At 33.2% G+C, this 20,565-nt stretch overlaps 2 protein-coding genes across 2 annotated transcripts in view; one reads left to right on the top strand and one right to left on the bottom strand.

Annotated features, from left to right (window-relative positions):
* LOC140436518 (sialin-like) overlaps positions 1-20,565 on the top strand; it is a 46,545-nt gene that overhangs the window by 7,843 nt on the left and 18,137 nt on the right. Inside the window, exons 2-5 of the mRNA XM_072525403.1 lie at positions 6,002-6,166; positions 11,278-11,511; positions 16,962-17,136; positions 19,803-20,057. Coding sequence (XP_072381504.1) covers positions 6,011-6,166; positions 11,278-11,511; positions 16,962-17,136; positions 19,803-20,057 — 820 coding nt within the window. The 5' untranslated portion in view covers positions 6,002-6,010. The remainder of the gene's footprint in view (positions 1-6,001; positions 6,167-11,277; positions 11,512-16,961; positions 17,137-19,802; positions 20,058-20,565) is intronic.
* Positions 13,828-14,759, bottom strand: LOC140436519 (uncharacterized). Its single transcript, XM_072525404.1, has 2 exons — positions 14,236-14,759; positions 13,828-14,172 (listed from the first exon to the last, which is right to left on the bottom strand). The coding sequence occupies exons 1-2, from the start codon at positions 14,729-14,731 to the stop codon at positions 13,856-13,858; spliced, it is 813 nt and encodes a 270-aa protein (XP_072381505.1). The 5' UTR covers positions 14,732-14,759; the 3' UTR covers positions 13,828-13,855.

Below are 20,565 nucleotides of genomic sequence, written 5' to 3'. Positions count from 1 at the left end.
CTATGCGCTTCAATTATTAGACGTATTAGTTAAAAAACTTATAAAATGGCTTAGCTGGCTAAAATTGCTAAATATCAAAACAACTGCTATTGTTTAAACTCAAATAAAATTGTTTTATGTGTATACTTTAATCATTTAATATGTTGACCATGGGCAGATTTTAATTTAATTCTAGAAATTTGATGATAGTATCTAGATGATTTAGTTTTTAGCGAGATATTAATATAAATTCGCAGCCATCATCCACATGACCTGGTTTTAATTTGGCTGGCTTACTTTTAGACAGCCTAATCTGTAGATATTAAAAGTAATTTAAACTAGCAATTAAGCAGATTTTTGGAATTCAGAATTATAATTTTTAAGTAGCAACTAAATTATAAAAAATGTTAAACAGATTGGTTTCTTGTTTTCCTTTAAATTTATTGGGCCATAAAGTTTATTTGACCGTTGTAAATATTTTATAGATATCTTTATTAAAAAAGTAAAAATTATTACTTTATTAGACTATTAGTTTTACATATTTAAAGAGATTAAAGTGTCTTTTTAAAGTTACATAACTTTATGTATGTCTACTACTCAAATTTTCTTTTGTGGCATTGCTTTGCAATCATTTGGATGGAACCGTATATTGTTATCTTACTCCTTATGAGGGTTTGATTGTTGTGGTTTTAGTTACTGGAGTTTAGTCAATGCTTGCTGTGTTTTGTACGTTAAGATCTTCATATCATTGCTTACTTCTTTGTGCTTCTATTTTCGTAGCTTCTCCTTTTATTCTTTTTTTATAGTCTGGAATGACCACGATTTCTTTACTGAAGATCTAGTTCGTGTGTGTTCGTTAACAAAAGGCAGATGCGACACATTCATTTCTGAGGTACTAGTTTACGCATACGAGGTAAAGAAAAAACTTGTCTATTAGCACATATCACATTATGCGGTTTATTTTATAATTGAGATCCTCTCGCCTTCCGCGTATTAACTTCCAGCTTCTTTCATCCAAACAATCATGTTGTTTTAGAAATCTGCTTGCCAGTTATTCATCAACAATTCAAACTATCTTGTTGTTTTAGACCTCAGCTTGCCATTTATTCATCGACATATGTTTTCCAGGAGTTTTTCGGCCTTCCCATTTTGTTTTCTTTTAGGTGCTCGTTTATTTCAACAGGAGAAATACAGAGATTTCATCGGTCAATTATTGGCAAATGAAAGAGGTCAACTACTTCATTAGTTTAACAGAACACCTTTTGCTTTTTTATTCTTTAACCCCTTCCGCTCCAGGTCTTTTTTTGAGGTAGGGAGTTGTATACTAGCAAAAGTTTTTTTATTGAAAATACATTTTACCATAGTTACGATGTATAATAGAACATATATTCACCTATGCGGGAAAAAATGTTTGAAGCAATTTGAATGTATATGACAATTTATACTTCAGAAGTATACCCTGGCAGCAGAGTTTTGTAAATTTATACATTAAAACATGCTTTTGATGGACTTGGCTGTAAAATACTATGGAGTTCAATAGCATAAGATGTAAATGGTGCAAACCTATTTTGGCAAATTACGTGTAGGATTTCCGCAAAGGACTGTACGGTTCAATATTTTGGTCCACTGTATCAACTGATCCCATATTTTGATTGTAGAATTTAATATGTTTTGTTTGTTATAAAAGAGAACATTTCCTCCTACAACATATCGTTGGCTTTCAAAAAATCCTTTCATATCCTTCCGAACAAAACATGATTGTTGCCTATCTAATGGAACCAATGTTAATTCTCTTTTAACGCCCCTATTTGGTCAAATAGTGCCTGTAAGAAAAGTCTTTTGTGTCAATATAAACTCGCAAAGACGAACAGATATATACCAATTATCTACAATTACTTCACGATTACTGTTCAGTAGGTGCTAGAGCAGCATTTAACAATAAGAAAAAGCTCCTCATAAGCAAGGATTTGTCTCTTTCCCTAAAACTACGTCTAGTTAAATGCAACATTTTTCCGATATTACTATATGGTATGGAGGCCTAGACGCTGACAGAGACGCTCACGAGAAAACTAGAAGCATTCGAAATGTGGATGTACCGACGCATTCTTCGTATATCCTAGATCGAACATGTCACCAACATAGAGGTACTTCAAAGAATCGGAAAGTATAAAGAAATCGTGAGCACAATCAAACTAAGAAAGCTTGAATATCTAGGCCACATATTGAGACACGATAAGTACCGTCTACTGCAATTGATTGTCCAGGGGAAAATAGACAGTAAGCGAGGGCCAGGCAGGAGAAGACACTCGTGGCTCCAAAATCTGTGGGTGGTTCGAGCTCACATCGGTCGAACTATTTAGAAGCACCGCAAACAAGATCAGAATTACCATGTTAATAGCCAACATTCGCAACGGACGGGGCACTTAAAGAAGAAGAAGAGGGTTTTGGCAAAGATAAACTACTATTTTCTCGGAAAAAAAAATTTTCTATTCTTAAAATGTGCTATATGTTATATATATTCTTGCCGATATATATACAAAATTGCAGGTGTATCCTTAAAGTTCAGACTGGGACATAAGGAAAATATTTTGATGCCAAATCGACTTCTTTTGCTTTTTATGTATTGTCGAAAATGGAGCGGACCTTTATACAACATAAGTTTCTCATTTATTGCGAAAACTGGTCCTGGGTCCACTAAGTTTTAACAATTATAACTAATAAGAGCCACAAAATGACTAGTCTGCTAAGCGGTGCATTACTTTTGACAAGTTCTGGTAGTAAAAATCTAAGGAATTTTAGAATTGCCAAAAAGCGATTTGGACTCATAACAGATTTATAAAAAACTGAAGCACCAGTGCATATATTATCTGTACTCCAATAATCTGAAATTTGAGGACGCTTGGTCAATCCACTGAGAAAATATAGAGCTACAAATACATACATTTCTTCTGTTGTCACTGGTTTATAAGTAAATCATTAAAGTTATCATTAAAATATTTATCAGCTCTTTGATCGGTCCATTCGCATAGTTTTTTAACAGTACTGCTGCTTACAAATGACTCAAAACAGGTTACAGTTTTTATACAATCTTGGTTTCACCCATCAATAGATGGGTGAAACTTATAGTCAAAGCGAAATTCGGGTATATCTCTTGGAAGCTTATCATCAAACGGATCCGTAACGGCTATCTAGCTGCTCATTTGTACCCCATCAATGACTTCTTCCTCAATAGTTAGTATATAATTGCTGTCTGAATCGCTCTAGAAGTCACTATTAGACATTTCATAACTCAAATCACTTTCACTCTCGCGATCCGAATCTATTTTTACTAATATAAAACACAATTACGTACCTAATAGGCAAGAAAAAGAATACGTGCACTCTAAGTAAACTCTGAACGTATATATATATATATATATATATATATATATATATATATATATATATATATATATATATATATATATATATATATATAATTTAGCTCTCCAGGCCTAGAAGGCCCATGGCTTGGGTTACTCTTCTTTTCCATTCTTTTCTGTTTGTTGCTTTATTTTTCCAGTTTGGTATTTAAAGTTTTTCTATGTCTTTTTCAACATCCTTCTTCCACCTGGTTTTCGGTCTGCCTTTCTTCCTTTTCCCTCCTATTCCTCCCATTAGCATTCTTTTTGGCAGTCTCGTGTTTTCCATCCTTTGGATGGGTCCCAACCATCTCAGTCTTTGTGACTTTATGATCCCTACGATATTCGGTTCTCCATACATCTCCTCTAATTCCATATTTGGTCTTTTTATCCATATACCATTCCATAATTTACCTCCAAATATTTTCCTGAGAACTTTTCTTTCCCAGACTTGCAGCAAAACTTGCTCGGATTTGTTCATTGTCCATGTTTCACTGGCATATAATACAATAGGTCTTATTACTGTCTTATATATTTTTATCTTAGCCCTTCTAGATATCTTTTTGCTTCTTAATAAATTGTTTAGTGCAAAAATACAACGGTTACCGGCCATAATTCTCGCTTGGATTTCTTCCTTCATATTTGGTCTTCTCGTGAATGTCGCTCCTAAATACTGGAATATTTCTACTTCTTCGAATTTATATGTTTTTTCATCTGTTATTACTGTCAGATATTGTTCTTGTAGGTAATCTCTTTCTGTCCATTCCATATATTTGGTCTTTTCTTCATTTATGTACATCCCTTTCTTTCTCGCTTTCATTTCTAATATTTTTATTATTTTTTTTAATTCTTGCTTACTTCTGGCTATCAGTACAATGTCGTCAGCGAATGCTAAGCATCGGTGTTTTCTTTGATATATAAGTCCTGACCTGTTGATTCCAGCTTCTCTGATGGTAACTTCGAGGACGATACTGAACAACAGCGATGACAGTGGGTCTCCTTGTCGCACCCTCTCACTGACCTCAAACTTATCTGTTTCTTCGCCATTTATTTTAACCCTATTCCCTGTTTTTCGGAGTGTCACTTTTACCATTCTTATTAATTATTCACTAATTTCCATTTCACGTAGTGCTTTGTATATTTCTTTGCGTTTTATCCCATCGAACGCTTGTTTAAAGTCGATGAATAGGGCCGTTGTAGGTTTCCCATATTCGTAGCTTTCTGCTTGTATTTCGCGCAGTAGGAAAATTTGATCCACTGTACATTTGTCCACTGATCCACAACTCTAAACGTGCACTAAACAAATATCTTACTGCTGGGTTGGGTTGCCACCCGACTGAACGTCGACCTTGAGCTGTTTACATTATTCTGGGAATTAAAAAAAAATGGCTAACCATGATATTGCCGTATATCCATGTCCTACTGCGATCCAAAATAATCTACAGAGTGCAATAATATCCCCTATATGAATATCCGTATGTGGATATCGTGGTAATGTTCGACATACCTAAAAATATCCTTAAAAAGTTAAAAAGGTTAAAAGCATCCTTAGTTCTCTACAAAACGTGATGGTGTAAGAAAGTAAAAAACCAACAGTGTTCCTACATTTACAAAACAATTTGTAGGTTTGTGTGATGTTATGAAAACTATACGATAACCTATGTAACATTAAAAATACAATACACTAGAAGAGAAAAAACACAAGAAAAACTGAATGAAAGCACTAATGCTGGTTGATTCAACTTTTTGGTGATTTTATTTTACCCATTGATTCATTCGTATGTGTAATTTAAGCTCTTTTATTGATGAAACGACACTAACATGCTTTCGGTTATTTGATGTACGGGATGAGCCTTATAGTTCCACATGTGGGTACGACAGTCGAGAGCATTAGTAAAAAAAAAAATGTTTTTAAAAAATAGATTCCAAAAAAATTTTAGTTTGTTCGATGGAGAATGGGACAATTTAAACTAGTTGTTAAAAAAATAGAATAAGCGATACGATGGTTCTTATTTGTCCTGTATGGTGCTTCTTATTTGTTTTGTATGATGAGAAACTGGTATATCTGGCTTAAGTTATCGATGTCGGTTCTTTTATTTAGAGAAGTTGGATGTTTTAGAATTTGGCACATTTCAAGAGTGGATCGCATATGATAATTTTGTTGTTTACACAGTATTTTAGCATTATTGAAATAGATACTGTGTTTAGTTGATATGACATATTGTGTAAGGCCACAAGAGGGTTTAGAAATCCCAATGTCGCTCCTACGGAACGTTAATCGACCTTGAAGTTGAGTTGCACTCTGCAGAGGGTATATGATAGACGATATTAGTTTGTTCTAAAGGGGACAATGGAGTTTTGGTCTTCGAAAATATCTTCCCTATGCTTATAGTGTTTTTTAAGGCTCTTGACAGGTAAGTTTTTAAAAGATTTGTTAACCTTGTTCGTGATTTGTGGGAAGTACGGAAGCAAAGCATATTTTGTGGTTTGTTTAAGAGTGAACAAGGAGTTATTCATCTGTGTTTTATTCAGTGGTTTATTAGTTATTTGGTATGATTTTTATATTTTATATTTTTTCTCGTAAAACAATACATATAAGTATTTAAACTGTTTGTTTCAGTCTCACTTCAATGCTTAAAATATGGTACCTCAAAAGATACATCGTAGCAATACTCGCTTTTTTTGGTTTTATGAACATATATTCCTTACGTTCAAACTTGAGTATTGCTATAGTGGATATGACATCATTGAAGAATGTTTCTTTGCAAAACGGGACTAACGTATTAGTAAGTATTGCATAAACAGTATTTTCGCTAAGAAATTAAATACAAAGCCCATCTGTATGTTTTAAACAAACAAATTTAAAATAAACTATGTACAATATTACAATATTATTTCCAGAATATAGAAGGAAAAATTTAAAATGTGGGAACAATATTTGGTTTTTTTCCAAATCAAATTACTTATCCGGCAACACATTTTATTTACGTATTTTTGTATTCGTTCCATTTTGGATGTAAATTTCTCCAAGTAATAAATGAGGCTACCCCAGCCACGTCTAAAATATTCATAAAAAATGCAAAAGGCCAACGTTTAGTTCATCTTTTGCATATACAGTGTAGGTAAAAGTTTATGGTCGGTATTTACCTTATGTGAGATGGAGTGAGAAACACCTATTTAAAAAGAGAGAGGTATATTAGGTCAGCCCATTATATCGTCAAAATAGCATTAGTGGAACTAAGAAAAGAGGAGAAGTTCAACGTTGCCAAACTTATTTGTTTTATTTGACCTGTTGTCTTTTTAGCATTTTAACAACGTTCTAAGATAATCAAATTTGGGCGAATTGATTTAAATGGCAGCTTACTGTTTTTTATTTTAAATTTGCCACAATTTTTCTTTACAATAAGTTTAATTTAACATTTTGATTTACACTTCGGAAATCGTTTTATGTAAATAAAATTTATTAATGTTTCGTATTTTAAGTACGATTTCCGAATTAAAAATCTAAACATCAAAATAAGCTTATTTTAAAGTCACATTGTGCCTTATTTCCAATGAAAATAATAAAATGCATATAACTCCACAATAAATAAACCTTCATATGAAATTATTTGGCAACGTCTCATGTCGCGTAGTCAAAGCACCGAATCAAAGTACGAACACAGGTAACGAACGAGTAGAGGTGGGCATTCTTTTTTTTTTGAATCTGGAGAAAACTAATAAATATTTTTGAAAAATGTAAACGCAGAATGAAAGAATACATTATATACATTATTACCGAGGGCCGAAAGTCTCTGAAAACTTCTATAATGTTTATTTTAATAAGTTACACGGGCGAAAAAAGAGAAAATTTAGTGTGATTTTGAATTTCAAGTATCTCATTCAAAAAAACTTTTTGTTTATTTCGGCCCTCGGCAATAATGTCACCTTTCATTCTGCGTTTAAATTTTTCAAAAATATTTGTAAGTTTTCTCAGGATTCGAAAAAAATCAATACATTTAAAAAGCATTGGCCTGAAATTTTGCGCCTACGCTCTTAACGCAACTAAACCGATTTTCGTAAACAATAATTATGATTGTTTGACAGTAGTTTCAAGTAAGAGAGTACCTACATAAACAAACATAATGGCTATTATCGTTTATGTGTATATTTATTGAAGTGAAAGAAACTAATGAAGAATATATTTATTTTAACTTGAAAAATAAACTAAACAATACAACCCGATATTAGTAATTGTACTACGTCGGATAATATGGATGTAAGGTTACCGTTTGCTAAAATTTTATTGCAAGATTCTTGAAGGCAGCGTACCATAACAATCACTGAACTACCCTTCAAGTATTTTTGGCCACTCATTGTACTTGTTATTTCTTTAAAAGGCCGTAAAATTTGGGAAAATTGAGAACAAATAATCCAGTCTTTATCATTTAGATTTGGTCCAAGTCTAAGTCTGTATTAACTAATACAAAAGTAGAACGGATTGCCTCTTCTAACTTGGTCATTCTTTTTAACATGTAATAGGTGAAGTTCTACCTAGTTTCCACGTCTTGGATTGGCCGTTTGGGAACTCTGTTATGTTGTAATTGATACTTTAAAAGCCTTTCTAAAGATAAGGTACTTTTTTTGAAATGTATTTTTTTAGAAACTGAAATTTGAAATTAGTGAAATAATTTCACTAATTTCAAAAGCGATCTTTTCTGAATTGTCCTGTTAATGCGATGTAACTCTAAGTTACTCCATATGTCCAAAGGTCAGTAGTAATACAGATATTTTCTACTTCTTTAAAAACTTGTGATCTAATAATTTGCTTAGTTTTGGTATAACATTCCTAAAGTAATGAGCCTGACGTAATGAACAAGTTTTTCTTGTTGGTGTTTTATATCCAGGAATCCACCCTGCAAACTTTTTAAAAGCTCGTTCTTTAACTATGGAAAACGGATGAAACGAGTCTTTACATAGGTTTATTAAATCCATATCTATTTGTTTCTTTTGTTCTAAACTAATATTTTTATTAATGGAAGTATTCATCACCTTTTGGCGCTTGGGTGGCGGTGGCAGTATGTCAGTACTTGTAGTAGAAAAAGTCGAAACGGACAGAAATGCGTGAGGAGAAGTTTCAATCATTGCAATATTCAGAAAGTGGACCATAAAAGCTGCATCTTCTACAAATGCGCATTTTTTGAAAATAAAATTATTATTCTTATACTAGGTCAATCATTTTGACTAAGAAAAATAATTCATAATTGAATATTTACAATAAATAAATCCTTTGACGAACTATCAATAAAGATTTGAAATCGAAAATGCAGATCAATCGTAAATCGAAACTCATTCATTAATCAGAATACCTAGTTATAAAAAACAAAAGAAAGAGTTAAGAAGCTGGTTACTTCTATAAAAAAAGAAAAAGAAGATTGTACTAGTGAAAATCAACCAGTACAATAAAAAGAAACTGATAAAGATGACTTAAGTCCATGGTGTATTTTTGATGAAATTATTAGACATGACTCATCTAAACATACACCTGTATCTAGAGATATAAAAGAACTCGACATGTATTTGTCTGATGATATTACCCACAAAAAATTTCGAACGGTGATTGGAACTGTCCATTACAGTGGTGGAAAAACCATCGGCATGTATATCCTAACTTAACCACTATATTCATAAAATATTGTAGTATTGTAACAAAATCTGTTCATTGTGAACACATGTTCAAAATCTGGTTTAATTTTAAACAAAAGAAGAAACAACAAGAAAAGTGGAAAAACGTATGTTTTTAAATGTCAATTTAGACGATTCGCGATTTAATAATGTGTCATGTAAATGTAAGTACTATTTGTATTGTATAATCTATTTTTTAAGTTATAATAAATATATCCTTCGTTAGTTTCTTTCAATATAATAACCAATATGTTTTTTGTGTACTCGCTTATTTGAAACTACTGATAAACAATCAACTAGTTACAATTTACGAAAAACGGTTCCGATAAAAATGTCAACGACCCACCTCTAGTTTCTTAGGATAGGAACCAGAGATATGTATATCTCAGATCGGAACTAATCGGAACTAATCGAAACTAATCGGAACTAATCGTCTTACTACTGGGCAATGGGCAGCAATAAGAAATATGGAGGGGAGACCAAGGGGAAATATGATTGTTATCTTTGTCTGTTCGCTGAAAATATGATTTTATATCTGCGTTAGATATCCTGTTAAATTTTACCATACCGACCATAAACTTTTACCTACACTGTATATTTATGAACCATTTGGTCTAGCGTATCGACACCACATTTTGTACTATTATAATAGAATATCATATCTGGTTTTTTGTCAACATCATCTGCACGGTAAGCATTGTGATGCATTGTAGACAGGACTAGGACACTTCTTTGTTTTTTCGGAACGTAAGAAACAAAAGATGCTTTTGGAGTGAATCCGAAAATTGAAGATTTCTCTAAACGGTTCTTGTTTGGTAGAAATTCCCAAGGAACAAATCTCTTATTTTTTTTTTCACTGTGCCTACAAGAGTTAGTGAATTTTCCTGTAATGCATGTGCAAGAACAAGACCAGTGGAATAGTTATCGCAAGTCACATTTCTCGTGAAATTAAAATAAGGCTTAACGAGTTGCTTTACACTTGAGATGCAAGACCTTTGGCTACTGTATTTCCGTTTTTTCCTGTATATGGTATTCCATCTAAAGGGTAATATGTTTCTGAGTCACATGCCCACATTGCCCACCACATATTTATGCCATACTTATTTGGCTTTAAAGCATATACTACTTGAAAGGACACCTACCTCGATATGGAACAAACATTACCTGGCTGCCAGGTTCACTTCTATAACAAAGATTTTCACTTTAGGTATAAATACAAATAGGGTCCGTGTTGCCCCTTAATGTGACAAAATTCTTCCGACACAATCATTTAAAAAATGATAATAAATATTTTAAATAGCTCATGACTATGTAGAAGGACTAAACTAATTCAATAAATTTTTTTTTATCAGTTTATGATAAAAGAATTGGCGTCTCGGGCCTGTTGGACCCAGCTTTCCCGGATAAGGGTTAATATAACAATATAATTACAGGTATAAACTCACTAAATATAAGTTAATAGCAAAGTTTATAAGTTGTTCTTTTTAAAAAGGCAACTGATACTTTCTAATACTACTGTGGCGAATTGTAGTACTTTCGGCCCTGCCTATTGCCGAATACACTTGCAACAGACAATCCAAAAAGGTGACCAGCCACATTGTTTATAAACAAAATTAACATTGCAGAAGTATATGCTTTCGTGATGTGGGTATATCTCAACACTGAATGAAAATGTTAGTATATAGTCAAAAGAAGGATGTCTTTATTAGACTTAGGCAAAAGGCTTTAGAGCAACAAAAGAAGAATAAGTGACCCAAAAATCCAGTCTTGCCTAACCAACACAACAAAATAAAGTATCAACCAGATATTGAAAGAACTTTAAGATCATTACAACTTAAAAGAACCCGTGGAAGAACCGCAATGAACGCAAATATTATGTCTGAAATAATATTGTGTATCTATCACAGAGCAAGAAAGTTAATATATTATGTAATAAATGAGAAAGTTGAAAAGTTTTAAATAAATATATAATTCTTAATGTTAAAATGATTTTTAGCTAATTATTATTGGTAAAAATATCTTTAAAATTAAAACATCTTAAAATATTACGGCTTTAATATCATTTCTACAATAATTTTGTATAATTAAACAAAAAAAAAACTGGAACAATAAATTGCACCACCTGGTACTATGATAGGTGTTTTTAAATTGGCTTGGTATTAGGAATTTTATATTGGTTTAATTTAAATATCTTTGCACATTTGCAATAAAATATTAAATGATTTATTTATAGGAACGAGAATTTGAATGGAATTCGACGTTGCAAGGTTACGTTCTTAGTTCATTTTTTTATGGTTACATCTTTACACAAATCATTGGAGGATTTTTGGCCGCTAAACTTGGAGGCGCTAGAGTTTTCGGACTGGGAATTGCCTCTACTTCCTTATTAACATTGGTTACTCCGTGGATTGCAAAAACTAGTGTATACTTTCTAATTGCAATCAGGATTTTAGAAGGGGCTCTTGAGGTAAATACATAATTTTTTTTTTCAAATTTTGCTAAGAATTATGTTGTAACTAATAGAGACGTCATATTTAACACATCAGTGTTTGAGATTTTGAGGATATTAGCAGAATTTGGGCCACTTGGGCGTGAAAATTTTTTGACAGTTGCCATGACGGTTGTCAGTTGACAAATGAAGTGACAGTTGATAGCTGTCGGCCGCCATCTTGTGACACACATCAAAATTTTCCCAGGCTGTCAAAATTTTCCCAAGCCCATGTGGCCCATACTCCCCTGATATGTGGGTTCAGAAAGTTTTGTTGCACCAATGCTATTGAATTTTTTATAATTAATTGGAAAAAAAAACGTTTCGCTATAAATAAAGTGTGTAAAATACTAAAAAAAAAGAAATGGATAGAACACTTCAATTCTGTTGTAACTGTGCACTAAAGATAATAATCAAGCTGGTATACAAATAAACTCTTCGTTAAATTAAAATGATGTTTATCAACCGATCTTTTATGACACTAAGGAGACGAATAAAAGGACAAAGAGCCAGGAAATCAAAATGACTCCGCAGAACTCTACAAATAGAGGAGCGAGCACTTAATCAATCAAATTTATAATATTATTTTTACAGAGTATAAAAAGAAGAATAAATGTTTTTTAGGATATTCTATTCCTTAGATCCCCTTAGTTGACGATTTGTTAAAGTGAATTCAAACCTACACGGTCAAAAATAGACAAGATATTCGTAATTTGTGCCTAAATTACCCAAAAGGTACTACATGCTCATCTAAAATGGTTATTAAATGCCTTCCTCCTGTCATAGAACTTCCCCCTACAAGAACTAAGTCAGTACTAACATCAGAACTTATACCAGTACAAACTGAGTTATGGTTTCGTATTGGTTATGAATCGCTAAACGGCTTTTTAAACAGCACGATTTATACTTAGCACCTTGACGACATAATACTGTATACAAAAATCTTTTATTTTATAGGACTTCTAGATGATTTGCACCAAGCTGGAAACAACTTTCATCTGATGTAAAGACATTATTAAAATTATCTTCTCGAGAACGTTGACAAAAGTCTATTCTTCGTTGCCTTTGCAAAGGTGTCATTGTAGGGATTTTTTTTTAATTCCTTGATATGTAGCCTTGTTTGCTCAGTGACATGCGGACAGTTTCTGAGCACACTCTTATTCTTCGCTGATTTCCAAATCTGCTCGCTAATTTTCGAAACCCTAGGCGCGGATTTTGTCGTCCTAAAGCCACTAAAGCATTTAAATTGTTTTCGCGAATCTTACGCGGTCTACCCGAAACTGGTCTATGTCTCATATCTATGCCATTTTTTATCCTCTTTATTTTCTCATACAGTGCATTTTCTCATCAGTTCAATTGCACTAATTTTTTAAAGTTTCAGACACCCTTTCTACACAAATATTCCATCACTTTTCTTTTTTCTACTTGCAACATTATTTCACAAATCTTAAGTCTGTTTACAAACAACCATCTTTGACACATGGTCAGGGATGGGCGGTGTCGATAATGTCATGTCGACAATTCGATTATCGACATGTCGACAATCATGTCGATGTCGAGTGATTTAAAGTTGTTGCCAATGTCGACAATGTCGAGTATGTCGACAATTAGCAAACGATCAGAATGACGTTCCGTGCGCACTAATTTGAAATTTTAAGTTAATCTGGCTGCGCTGACTTATTGAAAAAGTATGCATTAATGTTTCAACAAGTTGCAAAGAGACCAAATAATCTCAAACTTTTGAAACTTTTAACCTCACTATTAACTTGCGATTGTCAAATTCATAGGATATTCCATAATTGTTTGATTGCAGGTTTTTCAAGTGTAAATGAATTTTAAATAGAATCATAAAGAGACAATTTATTATGTGCAAACCTCATGATAGAGTAATGCAATGTAATGAATCTAAAATATTACCATATGGATGCAAAACCAGAAAAAACCAGCAAAACAAATTTTCATAGATTTTTAATTTTCTATCGTTACTCGTAAACTCGTAAAATTACAGAAAGGTTTAAAAAAATTAAAAAGAAACGTAAACCTAAACGTCAGTAAACGAGGTAAGATTCCAAACCACAATCAAACATATCTCAGTACATTGAAACCTTACCTTGTTTCCTAACATTTCGTTTACTTTTTTTTAAATTTTACTAACTCTTTATTATAATAATTATAGTATAATAATTATAGTATAATAATTACTGAAACAGTGTTGAATCTCTTCGTGCTCTGGCAGAGACTGCATAATAAAAACATTACAACATTTTGCGGTTTTGCGGTTTTGCTAATTTTTAACCAAAGAAAACATTTAACCAATAATACATCAAATAGTTGTACTTTCCCCGTCCATATCTACAATTTCTTCCTCGTCCAGGTCATAACTATTTTTATCAGGATACTCTCCCTTTAATGAAACATAAATATGTACCAATTTCTTGGAATTAGTGAACGTTAATCTATTTCTTATCAGACTGTGAATGTGTCCCCAATTTGAAAAGAGTCTCTCGATTTGAGCTGAGGAGGCTGGCATTTTTAGAAGTCTGAGAGCCATTTTAGCAAGAATTGGGCATTCCAGTTTGACCACTCGCCAAAATACTAGAGGCTTTTCAACTCCTTTTTCCCAAAGTGTTGAGAATATTCCTGAAATTGTAAACCTAATATATTAAAAATCAAAAGAGCGATAATTTTGTCTGAAAGACTTACCCGATTTAGTGTTAAATTTGTCCCATTCTTCTATGCCCTGATTGCACAACTTTCTGAGTAAGAACTGAGTTATTATACCAGTGTGCTCTGACGTAAGCTTGGAATTTTCATATTTCGGATGCAGATAGTACGCAGTTAATGCGTACACGTTTAACGCCATTTGTTGTCTGTGTTTCAATTTTTCTTTAAGGTTATCTGGCAGATTCAAATTGAGCCACAGATGAACAGCATCTGCTACAGATGTGTCAGATTTCTGACAAACATTGATCAGATTACAAATGGGTTCATAAATTTCTATGTTCTGTTGAATCTCATCCACAAATTCATCGTTGAAGATTAATTCCTTGACTTTCGGCTTAATCTTTTTTTTCGTTACAGCGGCTACTTGTTTCATATATACCAGATTTTCTAGGAGACTTTTGAAAGAATCTCGGTAAGAGCACCATCTTGTTTCGGCCGGCAATTTGATTCTGCGCCCTCCCTTATCAACTATCATTTTTTCTAAATCTGGTTGCTTAAATTCTTTGAGGACAATGACCACATTGGCGACTAACTTTTTATCCAGCACGTCTTTGGCTAAAAGGTTGCCGGTGTGGCTACTGCACGTAGAGTGCCACATGTTGTGCTTGAGGAGGGATCCCATTTTAATCATTGCACTAGCATTATCCGAAACTATACCGTACGCATCTACATCGTATTTTTCTTTTGCAATTTTTTAGATTCTGTTATTATTTCGGCAAGTTTTTCTCCAGTCTCAGACTCCGTGGTTAAATCCCAAGCATCAAGAAAGGCATTTTTTCCGTCTGCACTATGCAACATTGTCACAACCGTTTTAGAATTAGTAGATGAGTTTTTCCAACCGTCACACAAAATGACTGACTCGGTTTCCACTTTTTTACGTGAAATCTCAATACAGTCTTCATAGCACTTATTTAAAAGCGATGTACAAAGTTTTTTCCGGCCAGGAATTTTGTCTAAATAAGCAGGACGGATCGTTTTTATAAAATTTTTAAAGAGAGGTGATTCTACCACAGTAAATGGTAAGTTACAGCCGAATATAAATTTGGCTAGTGCAGTGCTTATCTTCTCCTCTTCATACTCTTGTAATATGTCCATATAGTCGGTGATTTTCTTTGATTTTTTGGCTGGTCTAGCTTGAGATGTAGCGAATAAATTTCTTTTATTCGTGCTTGTGTAGCTTGTGCTGGAGGAAGTTGGAGTACTTAAGTTAGTCAAATTACTACTCTCAGTATCAGTAGTTGATAACATCATATTTTCAACAATACTATGAGTGCCTTGAATTGCTACACCATTGTTTTCTTCCAATTCCAATAAGGCGGCATCGGTATCTAATGAATTTTCTATAATTCCATCTAGCATGTTTTCAGGTGAAGTTCCAGTCACAATAGCTAGCGAACCATCTTCAATAACTTCGTAACTACCGTTCGTTGTATTCTAAAATTCAAAATAAAAAGAAACTCTAAGGTGACTAAATATGAAGGGCGGATCTACGGACACCCTGTATACAGAAGTTGGCATAGATACAGCGTTTTGTACTTAATTCAATAGGCCAATCCGTTTTTTGTCGTAAAATACTAAACGTGGTGTTTTTTAAATGGGACACCCTGTATATACAGATGCAACAACGTGAAAACCTCAGAATACAAATTCTGGGGTGAAAACTGATGCAATTTATGTCCCCTTCCGAATTCGAATTAAATAGTAATCAAGAAATCTACAATAATATATAGTGCGTTATTTTCACTTCTTGCCGTTAGATGGCTATACGGTTTTTGACGCCATGTTTTCTCAAATATACTACTACCGAAATTGTGATCCATGCGTTGTTAAGTTATGCGGCTCCGAACACATTTTACGATTCATGTTTATATTATAGATAAATGTAATTTCAAAAACTTCCCCCCAAAATTTTTTCTAGATCCGCCCCTGCTAAATATGTAGTAGAACATACGTCCTATATACTCACTTGTGGATTAACTGTAGGTGTAAAACCTGTGTCTGAGCCAGTATTTTCGTATATCGAAACATGCGACATTTCATTATTGGATTGATTACCATTGCCACGATCTAACTTGCAGACGTTTCTTAAAATGAAAGTACGGGACGGGGTTAGTTATCAGCCGATACAAATATCAATTTCAGAGAATAAATCTCTATAGCTATCCAGCTAAAATTAATTAAAATATTTCTTCTTACCTGTGACTTTGCAATCTTGCTGCAGCTGTATTTTTTATCACATTTCCACATACACAACATTTAGCCGCGTGCTTTCCTTCTATCTTTAATACTTTGAATGATAATATATCATAGTTTTTATTCAGTTTTCTGCCACTCATTTTGATTCTGATCAGATCAGATCACATTCAAAGTTTACAACTGAATAATTTCATAACATAACCTCACTTTTTTCCATTATGGACACGTTGCTGACATTGTCGACATTGTCGACATTGTTGACACGTTCTCGACATTGTCGACACGTCTGTGTCGACAATTAAAGTCGACGTGTCGATGCCCATCTCTGCACATGGTGTTGTCATGTGATTTTGACCATAACCTACTATCGGCACAACCTACTTGATGCATTACTTTTGTCTTAAAATGTTACAAAAAGGAAATCTATTAATATTAGGAAATATATAAAATTCCGGATATTTATGTTTTAGACGGACTATATAATAATATATTAATTTACTATTTTCTAGGGAGTCACCTATCCTGCTATGCAGGAAATATGGTCGCATTGGGCTCCCCCTTCGGAAAAAAGTCGTTTAGTTAGCATTGCAGGATCAGGCAGCTATTTTGGGGCAGTAGTGGCAATGCCTATTTGTTCACTACTAGCGACGTATTTTGGTTGGGAAAGTATATTCTACACATTTGGTAAGACATTTTTTATAAGTGGGTAAAAACTACTGTTTTTTATAACTTATAAATTAAATTAAAAGTGTTGGATTTTTACAACATTAAAGAAAAATAAAAGAAAACACAACTTAAACTAAACCGACTGGAAAAAGGCCTTTTAAAAAACAACTATCGAGATATCAAGTTTTAGATTTACACACTGTATAAATAATCTATTATAGAGATCAGAACAGAGATCTATTATAGAGAGCAGAATGACTAATATAATCAAATTTTATTTCTGAATTTTGGTATTATTGTTTCCGCCGTTAGAGATATAAAGAATTCATCCCTTTTCAAATTATTTCGTATATCTCGTATGCCAGCATGTGTATTTGAAGTCATGCTTTTAAAGGAAGGGAAACATAATTCTACAAAATTTATTAATATTGGGTCTTTGAGGAAACCAAAAATTTGTTTTAGAAAATTGATTATTATCTGTATTTTTTTGATAATCAACAGATCCGTTTTCTTATTAGATACTGCAAAAAGAAGACTTTATATCGATTTTTAAGTCGATAAATCGAAAATCTGTTTTATTGAATTTAATAAATAATTAATCCGGAGATACAATTTTCATATATACCGCAGAATGTAGATACTTAATATTTTTATAGGAAGTTTAAAACGACTTTTTCAGAAATTATAGAAAACGACAGTCTAACGAGAGAATGTCTGACTATCACAGTTCAGTTCCCAATGCCGATGAAAATATCTACATATTTTTAAAAATATTTAAAGGCTCTACATTTTCTTTGGGAAAGAAAATGTAATGGCATGGGAATCCCTCTCAATGACGAGACTACATTGTACACCTTATGTTTCGCTGATGACTAAATACTGATTGCTCAGGATTATGACGACTTGAGTTACATGACTCGGAAGCTAATGGAAGAATATAACAAATGGGGTCTCGAAGTCAAAATTAAGAAAACTGAAGCCATGTGTATTGGTGGGACAAAGCAATCCATTATATTAGACGATGGGGTAGAAATTAAACACTGTGATGAATATAAGTACCTGGGTATGAAGATAACTCAAGATCGAACACTCGATGCTGCTATAAAAGACAGAAGCTGACAGGGTAGAAAAGCCATAGCCATGATGAATGGCATTCTGTGGGACGAAACAATATCTAAAGAGAACAAACAACTCATATACAACACCATACTTAAAAGTGTAATCACATATGGCAGTGAAGTTTGGCCAATGAAACAAAGCACAGAGAAACTGTTACTTCTTCTTAAAGTGCCCTCTCCTCAATGGAGGTTGGCTACTACAATTTTAAAATCTTCTCTATCTTCAGCTGTTCTTATTAGCTGTTCAAAATTTAGCCCTGCCCTGTTACTAGCAACAGAAATAGACTTCTGAAGAAGAGCAGCAGGCAAATCAAGAAGAGATCGGATACCAAATGAGAGAATACGAGAAATGATGGGAGTCAAGCATACAATAGTTGATGACATAAAGACATAAAAACAAAACAGTTAATGTTGGCAAGACCGTTTTGTAGTTCTGACGGCAAGAAGAAACACAATATTCACGGTTTCCAGAATTAATAGTATCTTTACGCTACTGGACGAGCGATTTCCAGTCAAACTGTCAGAAGACAGTCTCTTTACTGACGAGTCCAGATTTTGTTTGTATACGAATGATGGCCGAATATTGGTGTGGAGGGAAAGAGGACAGCGTTACAATGAAAATCTGAGGGTCCCAACCACTCTTTTTGGAGGTGGATCCGTTTGCGTGTGGGGAGGCATATGTTTTGACGGTCGCACAGACTTAGTCGTCTTAATTAACGAGACAATGACTGCTACACGATATCGAGACAGACTCATTGTACCAATAGTTGTTCCATTTTTTGGTGCAATAGGCGAACAATTTGTTCTGATTGATGATAACGCTCGCCCTCACCGTACTAGAATTGTCAACGAGTGTATAGAAACTCATGGCATTACAAGAATGGAGTGGCCACCGTGTTTAACTGATATAAATTGCATTAAACATGTTTGGGCCGAAATGTCTAGGCAATAAAACAGGCTCCTTTAACCGCCCCAAACCTTAGATCAGTTGGCCAATACATTACGCGCGATTTGGGAACGTATACCGCAGCAGTTCATCAATAATTTAATAAGAGGTCTTCCAAATAGAGTTAGAGCATTAAAGTGACACAGAAGTGGACCCACACACTTTTAATTTTTCTTTTCGGGATATTAGAAATTAAGCAGGAATAGAAATTTTAGGTTGTTAATTTTACAATTTTTGTTTATTTTCTATTTTTTTTTTTCTTAAAGAATTTCTTTTTTCGGTTCATCTGTATGAAAATAAGAAGTAAAAATAAATCTTTATTTATATCACTTCATTTTTCTATTTGACCTTATGAACAAAAAATAAAATACACATTTTCATAATATCCACTTCAATTGTTGAGAAGTGTAGCTGAAAATATCTAGAGAAGATCTATTTTCAATGATAGATAAATCAGGGCTAATTGACGATCCAGTGTCTACTTTATATATTTTATTTTGTTACATTTTTATACGACAATGTGTCTTGTCTACATCTTAATATTAATCTCTATCACCACCTATGAAATGATAACTTATTTAATGAATTAATTGAATAATTTACCTATCATCATTTTTTAGGTGTAATTGGATTCATTTGGTACGCAATATGGCTGGTAGTAGTCGCAGATACACCATCCACAGACAAGTATATAAAAGAAAAAGAAGTAAAATATATAAACGAAGCCATCAGTTCTATTAAGAGTGATGAAAAAATCAGCACCCCTTGGTGTACTATTTTAAAGTCACGTGCAGTATGGGCAAGTTCCGTTTGTTTATATTGTGAAACTTGGGGATTTTATACGCTATTAACATTTTTGCCTCAAATGATGAAATGTAAGCATGTTTCTTGTTTGTTATTGTCGCTTATATATAAAAAGACTATAAAAATGCAAGTGCAGCGTCGGTTTTAATGTAAAATTATTATTACCAATGACACGTGCAATAAATTTTTTCTGTGGTTTCAACATTATCGATAACTAGGACACGGTTTGTAGAAAATCGGAAATAAGTTGCACTTATTTTCATAATTTAAATCTTAATGAAACCAAAGAAAGTATCGAAATTATTTTAAACGTTTTAATACTCATTTACATCAAATTTATTTATTTACCTTCTGTTACTAAAGACTTGTTTCTGCATCAGTTTGTTTAAATTCGCTTTTGAATGTATGTCTCCTCTTGATCGTTTCATTATTGTCTCTTACCTACTAGTAGATGACAATATTTACCCTTGCTTTAATATTATTCAGCTGCCGCTTCTGTAACATCGTCAATTATTCCTAGCTTGTCAACTGTTAGACATAGGTCTTCTTTAAATATTTCTATCTATCTCTTTTGTGTGC

The sequence above is a fragment of the Diabrotica undecimpunctata genome, chromosome 3, assembly GCF_040954645.1.
Source record: "Diabrotica undecimpunctata isolate CICGRU chromosome 3, icDiaUnde3, whole genome shotgun sequence".
In the NCBI taxonomy this organism is placed as follows: domain Eukaryota; kingdom Metazoa; phylum Arthropoda; class Insecta; order Coleoptera; family Chrysomelidae; genus Diabrotica; species Diabrotica undecimpunctata.
Note: the sequence above shows the minus strand (reverse complement) of the source record. Positions and strands in the feature narration are given on the sequence as shown.

What these genes read in the sequence shown, in the direction of transcription:
- LOC140436519 (XM_072525404.1), bottom strand. Translation starts at nt 14,731, where the DNA reads ATGATAGTTGATAAGGGAGGGCGCAGAATCAAATTGCCGGCCGAAACA. An exon ending in CAAATTTAACACTAAATCGG is followed by an intron (nt 14,173 to 14,235) that starts GTAAGTCTTTCA and finishes TTACAATTTCAG; the next exon opens with GAATATTCTCAACACTTTGG.